This window comes from Carlito syrichta, unplaced genomic scaffold (genome assembly GCF_000164805.1).
Source record: "Carlito syrichta isolate Samal-C Ts95f unplaced genomic scaffold, Tarsius_syrichta-2.0.1 Scaffold273106, whole genome shotgun sequence".
NCBI classification, from domain to species: Eukaryota; Metazoa; Chordata; class Mammalia; order Primates; family Tarsiidae; genus Carlito; species Carlito syrichta.
Genome location: NW_007217202.1, coordinates 95942 through 103760, shown reverse-complemented (window position 1 = coordinate 103760; position 7819 = coordinate 95942). Strand labels below are relative to the sequence as shown.

Here is a 7819-nt window from a genome sequence, read left to right as displayed (position 1 = left end):
GAGCGGGCCACGTGTTCGCGGTCGGCCCAGAGCTTCGGGCGGCCTCGGGCAGGCTGTGCGGCCTCGCCCTTCCGCGCTGTCTCTGTGCCCGAAGGTGCCCATAGAGAGCAGAAAGGAAACCGTGGGGCCAGGGTTAGGTCCCCCATGACAGCAGCCCGGCTTTGGTGTCCTCGGCCTCGACGTTGCGTCTGCACGTGGCTTGGGCCGCGGGCCCCACAGACTTCTCCGGGTCTGCCAGCTGAGATCTGGGCGACCCCCGTCCCTGGAGTTCAGCCTCCCCCATCGTGGGCTCGCTTCTGACCGCCGAACAGTCATCGTTGCAAAACCTTGCGAAAGCAGCCCTCCAAAGGCACTCCCTTTGGGTCCCCTCCCACTTGGGGGAGCTTTCCTGTCCTCCCAATAAATCCTGCATCCAAAAAAAAAAAAAATAACCCTCCTCGCTCATCCCCCATTAGACCTGAATTTTATCCAGAGAACTGAGGGAGAAACAAGAATTCTGAACAACTGATTTTAAAAGGGGACAAGAAAGAGGAACCCGAAGACGCCAGCGGACAGTCCTCATTTGGTTTCCTCTCTGTCGTTTTTCTTCTCTTTTTTGGTTGGTGGGGTAATGCAACTAAATTGGGTGGTCCCCCCTCCACACACACACCCTTCGTTTGGCTCTTCAGTGCGTTGACATAATTTTGTATATGTTTATTTTGTTTATTGTTGGCGGAGAACAATTATATAATGGTGTTTTAACTTAGAAACCAACTTTACAAACTTTCCCCCCATCATCTTTATGATGCAGGACACCCCAAATAATGTTTCTTAAACTTAGTGGAAAATTCTTTCCCCCTTATGGTGAATGTAGAAGAATATAACTCCAGAATGAACTACTGAATGAATAAATGTCATGAGCTGAAAGCACTAAGAGTTTTAAGTGGGTGTAAGTATTTAGGATATGATAAAATAATTCACATCACTGGGAGAAATGGTTGAAATATACATACAGGAAAAATTGGTAAGCTATATTTAAAGAAGTCTGTATCTTACATCATACACTGAAAATAATATTCAAGTGAGACCAAAAAGAAAAAAAAAGAATTGGAAGAAAATGTAGATAATTATAAATATAATTCTGGGGGTGGGAAGGCCTTTCTTAAGTATACTTTAAAATGCAGCAACCATAAAGGAAATGTTTGGAAAATTTGTACTAAAAAGAATGTCAGTATATGAAGCAAAACAAAACCAAAATAAGTGAAGGGAGGGGAAAGTGAATTAGGAAAAATATTTGTGACATTTACTGTGTATAAAGGGCTAAGAGTGTTAATATTTGGAGAGCTTTTACCAAAAGAAACAAACATCCAGAAAGAAAAATGAAGAATGAACACAGAAGCAAAATGTGTTAGGTTGCTAGGGAAGCCATAACAAAAAACAGCACAAGCTTTGATGCTGAAATTCGTTTTCTCGGGGTTCTGGGGGCTGGAAGTTCAAAATCAAGGCATCCTCAGGTCTGGTTTCTTCTGAAGCCTCTCTTCTTGGCTTGCAGACAGCTGCCTGCTTGCTGTGTCCTCACCACCCATGGTGTCTCCTCCTAGAGCTCCCCTCTTTTCCTATGTCTTTAACTTTAATTCCCCCTTTAAAGGCCCTATCTCCAAATAACGTACAGTCACATTGGAATTAGCTCTTCAACATATGAATCTGGGGGGGGGCGGGGGACACAATTTAGTCCATAATACAAACCAATAAGGCAGACATATTAATAACCAGTCACATTTTTAAAAAAAGTTTATCCTCAGTAGTCGTGAAAGAAATGCAAATTTAACTGCAGTGGAATATTCCTTTTTGAACTATCATTTTGGCAAGTAATAAAGTCTTTGGGAACGGAGATAGACTAGATAAAACAATAGTTTTGAGAGCAAATGAATTCGTTCTTTGACAGAACCGTATAGTAAATAAAAGAGGAGGATAAACATGAACTGACTTACGAGGTTTTCAGTTTGAATAACTGGGAGGATGACTGAGGATAACAGAATATATCTATTGTTCCACTCATAATGATCCAGATCTCCCTGAATCAGCAACCATTCTGAATAAGATGACTAACTTTACCAAGTTGATTGGACCAAGAATAGGCATCTCATGAAAGCGGAGTGAGTTAGAATTTTTGACATGAGAACCTATACACCAAATTTCAAAAATGTAGTCCCTCAGATGGCTGGATAATGACACACACATACATGTGTGTCATATATATGTAGTATACATATATGGAAAGGGTAAACTGAGGCAAAGTGGAATAATGCAAGATCGTGATAGAGAAGTAAAGTTTATTATCCACTTTTCACAGACAGAAAGGGACCAGCACTCAATAGGCAAGTGTGACCTCAAAGACAGAGGAACTGGGTACATTTAAAGCTCTTGGGGAGGAGTTTTGGCTAAGGAGAGTGTTTAAGGTTGCACTTTTTGATGTAGATAACAGAAGTCACATAAGTCTTGTGTCTTGACATCACCAGGCACTGGTATCTCGTGACTCCAGGTGGTGGGCTGGAGGCCAGTTGTAGTGATCTAATAACGATACATCAGGGTTAAAAGCACAGATTCCTAGAAGACTAATTAGGCCTGGATAGGCTCAAGGGGCTTGGAATAACTACCAGGTTTTAACCTTGGGAGTGCAGTTTTGCTTTTTGCTAAAGAAATGTGAAATAGGGCTAGAGCTGAAGATAAAATGGCTGCACTATTGCTAGAATTCTTTTATCAAGATCTTTTCTAATTTTCCTGGGGTCCTTACCCTTCATATATAAGATATGTGTGTGTGTGTGTGTGTGTGTGTGTGTGTGTGTATAAAATGTATATATTTTTTAACTTAAAAAAATTTTTTTATTTTAAAATTGTGGGGTACATTTCAGGGTTAGGTATACAAATAATGTGTACACATTTTAAGTATGGCGTGCACTTGAAAGATGGCATTAATCAAATGAATGCTAGCATCACCATACCACAGGTTGGAAGCATGGTTGAGCGAACATCATACTACACATTGCTACTGTAATTCAATTCAACTTCAAAAAGCAATACACAGATAACATCTCTTAAAATGTGTATACGGATACCAAAAAAGAGGTATATGCATTTTAAGCAATGAAAAACTGTATTAAAATTGTAACACTCAATAGATACCCATAACAAAAGATGAATACAAGTCATGTTTGACTTCTGCAATTACAAGAGATACTCAAAGTGTTTACCATCAGGGTCCAGACACTACTGATAACAGCAAACTACTGCAGGAGTTGTTGCTGTGTGAGGCCTCTGGGATCATCCCTTGTGCACACAACACATAATTCCACGTGTCTTAAACTTATCATGAATACACACAATTGCTAGGTGTGTTGAGGTCCTGTTGCAGACTCCACTTCCATCTTGTTGTACTTCCACATCATTCTCAGAGTTCAAACACCACATCAAAATGATCTTGCCCTCCTCGAATGACAAGCGTGCTTCTGCCATTTTCTTTGTCCTGCCTGTTGCATAGTGATGCTGGCATTCATTTAATTAATGCCATCTTTTGAGTGAACATCATGCTACACATTGCTACCATAATTCAATTCAACTTCAAAAAGTAACACATTGATCACATATCTCTTAAAATGTGTATACATATTTTCAACACCCTTGGCGCCCTTGAGAGATATAGATGGGCCATTTTCCACATATTACTTCTACTAGGGAAGCAGGAAAAGTGGGAGTGGGGAGGAGAGACAGGAAGGAAGTCATACATTCAGAGAGGAACAGAGGTGAGATGGAGAAAGAGATTTTAGTCTCTGTTTCTAGACTTTTCGTAGGCCTGGTTTAATTCCTGCCCTGAAGGTCTATAAAACATTCCTGTACCTTTATCATGAAATTCCTTTTTTTGGCCTAAGTAGCATGACTAAGTGTTATGTTATCTTAAAACAAAGGGTACTGACTCATTAGAGTAGATGAGAAGGAGAATTCAAAGCAGACTCTTACACATTTCCGCCTTAAGGAAATTATAGAGTGCCACACAGAGTGGATCTGTAGGTGCACTGCTCGTAGCTTCACACTGTGGGAAAATCTTCCTTCGCCATTGCCATCCATTGACATCCTGAGTGATGTGTCACAACTGCTTTTCATTTTTGACTGGCACCTGCATCTCAAGCCAAACTATCCATGGCCTACAGCTCAGGCTTTTTCCTGTCTTTTTAGCTGATTGTACAGTCACCTATCCATCACAGCTCAGGCTTTTTCCTATCCATCACAGCTCAAACTACACCTATCCATCACAGCTCAAACTATCCATCACAGCTCAGGCTTTTTCCTGTCTTTTTAGCTAATTGTACGGTCACCCCACATGACCATTGATGGCATGGAGGTCTGGCTTACCTGCCTATTATCATCTTTTGATGGAGTTCTGACAGGCTGTCTGACTTTATGAGTTGGAACATCTGATGGGACCCAGCTTACGATGGGCAATTCCAAACGTCAGGAGGGAATGGAATAATATATTCCAGATGCTAAGAGAAAAATCAATAAATAAACCTAGAAGTGTATATTAAGCCTAAAATTGTGTATCCCAAGAAAGAGCCATATAAAGATATTTTCAGACATAAAGACCAAAGGGAGTTGACCTCTCTAAACTATTACTGCAGTCCATGCTTCTGTAATATTAGTAAATCCAATGAGAAACCATGGCATGGAGAAAACAATAATCACAGAAATTGATAAAATACAACCAAAAGTTTACTTATTAAAGATGATTTCTTACTTGTGTGTGAGAAAACACTCTAGATAATACAGCAAAAGGGGAAGAAGGATAGTCATTACATTTGATTAAAGCTTCTTAAGGTCCTTGGCTTGTTAAAAAAGATACTACAGGCACTTTAGACTACGTTACACTGCTTTGCAGTCAATTACCTATGGAAAATAGTGAAGAAGTCAAAGAGATAGCAAAGAAGGCTCAAAGAGGTAAAAGTGATATCAAGAGAGTACAATGTCATTGAGCCACCGTTTGTAAAATTCTCAAAAAGTGCAAGGTGATCGATAGTGTCAAATGATACAGACAGGTCAAAAATTTGAGGATGAAGACACGCCTGTTGAATATAATATTTAGTATATTACTATTATTATTATTTGAGTGAAAGAAGGAGTTTATTAAGCAACAAATCTCTCTAGAGAACAAGAGGGGGCCTGGAGTGGGTTATCCCAATATTTAGTATATTATTTATGACCTTTCAAAGAAATGTTTTACTGGGAATTCGATGACAAAGGGTTCAGGGATGCGTGATTGGAAAAAAGGAGAAAGACATAAATATTAATACTGTCTACAGTGATTTTTTTTCTTAACAAAAAGTAAGTGGTTTTAGACTCTCCAGAAATGAAGTGAGATACTATCCTATTTTATCTCACAAAACCGCAGACACTGTAAATGCCTCTTCTCTTGGCCTTTTCATATTATTTCCAGGTTTTTCTTGCTTTCTTCTAGGTGGAGATGTTTATCTTCTGGAACCCTAAGACATGCAGGTAGAATAGGATGGTCGGCATAGGATGTGTAGTGTGGACCAGTCAGGCTTATTTATTTATCTCCTCTACCTACCTTACACAGAGTTACAGAGTCCAGTGATTACATCTTCACCTTGAAAGTTGCAACTGAGTCCAGAAAAAGTGCTCTCAAGTACATCTCTGCTCTCTGATGAAAACCTAAGCATGAGTCAGCCTATCCACTCTATTGTCTTGTTGTTAGAATGGCCTGCCCTATATTTTGCGGCTAGAGTCTATATCAACTCTGTGTACTTGCTTGGCTGACCTCTTGGACACCTCGATTTTCCAGACAAGCTTTTGGTTTAAATATTTTTTCACCTTGCTCATCTTCTCTGTAATTGATTTCACATCTTTGGTTTTCTTTTATTTGATCTGGTTTATTATCCTTGGTTTTCGTGTATTGAGCTGCATAATGTAACTACTTAGCATTTCATTTGCTTAGGTAAAGCACTCAATGCTTCATTTAATTTGGGAAGTAGTATTTTATAAATGAAGCTGCTATACTAATAGCATCAATGATTAGTTGTGATTGTATCTTAACTCATTTATACCATATCCAAGAGAATAAGAAATATTTGACAGTTTGTTTTCAAATTTAAGCTATGAAACTCTCACTTGGGTAAAGGCTGCTTCTTCTTGATATTAATTCTCTTTGAAAGTAGTAGGTTAGAGGTAGCTTTGCCCACAGATATTTTATTTATTTGTCTTATTATTATTATTAATTTATTTATTATAAAGATGTGGGGTACAATTCAGGGTTACGTACACAAATGTTGATGATGCAGGTACCCTTGTTGATGAGTTGAGCCCCTCCCTCCCCTGGCAGTTTCCCTCAACTGCCAGTCCCACCCTCCTACCCTGATGGTTTTCCACTCCTGCCAACCCCTTTCTTATAGTATTATAATTGTTCAAGGTCCACTTATGAGTGAGAACATATGGGACTCTGTTCTTTGTTTCTGTGATAGATCCCTGAGTATGATCGACTCCAAATCCATCCAAGTTGCTGCAAAGTCCATATGTTTGTCCTTCCTTATGGCTGCATAATATTTCATTGTGTGTATGGACCACTTTTTTTTTATCCAGTCCAGCTTCGATGGGCAACACGGTTGGTTCCATGTTTTTGCGGTTCCCCACAGATATTTTAAACATCAAAATAGTTTAATTTCAAATTCTAATACAGTCGTGTCAAAGCTAGTAAGATATTGCAAATGCATACATTTCTTAGGGAGGAAACCTTATTTAATCTCTTAAGCTTATATAAAAGAGTAGAATAGTCCAGTTTATACTGCAAAATCGTAACAAATAGGAGAGGACTACTTGTGTTGCTTGTTGCTTCTCTGTTCACAAAGACTATATCAGATTTTTTTAATCAAATTGTTGTCAGTATATTTCTCTAAGTGTGCAGAAAGGAAATGAAATCTTGATTAGATGGCCAATTATTAGAGCTCTAACAGGGCCCAGATGTAGATGTGAGAGGCAAATGATAAATTAGTAAAATTATCCAAGAGAAAAGCCCATATACAAAAAATTAATAAAGAAAAAGAAAATACTGTGACAAAAAACACTGAACTTGAAAGCCAGACGAAGCAGTCTCTTTTGACAGAAGAAGGCATAGAGCCCACGCTTGTTTAAGTGCTGGGCCTTGGGTGGCCGCGTGCTGGGTGGCTGCTTCTCCCTGTGCACGGGTGGGCCCTGCCATGGGCTCATTCTTCCCCTCTACTGACTCAGTGTCCCGATTTGCAAAGCAAAATCACAGCTCTTGAAAAGCCAGGAACTCACAGAAGGAAGCTTTTCTCTTGTGCAAACCGATGGCCACTGGCTGCTGGCTTGTTCGGCGGCGAAGACGGTCTTGCCACTCTTGCTTGGGTTCGCAGAGGGACGAGAGCCCCAAGCCCCCGCCTGCCGGCCCCTCCCAGGCAAGGAAAGCCCAGGGTCCGAGATCCCGAGAGCTGGGGTTGCAGCGGGGAGAGCAGGACCTTGAACGATGACCAAGATACAATGAGAAAGGGAAGGCCGGGCCCAGTGGCTCAGCCTGTCCTCCCAGCGCTGTGGGAGGCCGAGGCGAGAGGATGGCCTGAGTCGGGGGGTTCAAGACCCGCCTGGGGAACTCGTGAGACCTCCTCTCTACAATTAACAAAACAAAAAAAGCCGGCTCGATGGCTCAGCCTGTAATCCTGCGCCTTTGGGAGGCTGAGGTGAGTGGATTGCCTGAGCCCGTGGGTTTGAGACCCGCCTGGGCAGCGAGACCTCATCTCTACAATAAATAAAAAAATTAGCC

At 40.7% G+C, this 7819-nt stretch overlaps 1 protein-coding gene across 1 annotated transcript in view; it reads right to left on the bottom strand.

Moving 5' to 3' along the window:
* The window catches only part of IRAK1BP1 (interleukin 1 receptor associated kinase 1 binding protein 1), a 23008-nt gene extending 22693 nt beyond the window's left edge, over positions 1-315 (bottom strand). The window contains exon 1 of the mRNA XM_021709677.1: positions 12-315. Coding sequence (XP_021565352.1) covers positions 12-315 — 304 coding nt within the window. The remainder of the gene's footprint in view (positions 1-11) is intronic.
* Between the last annotated feature and the right edge of the window lie 7504 nt (positions 316-7819).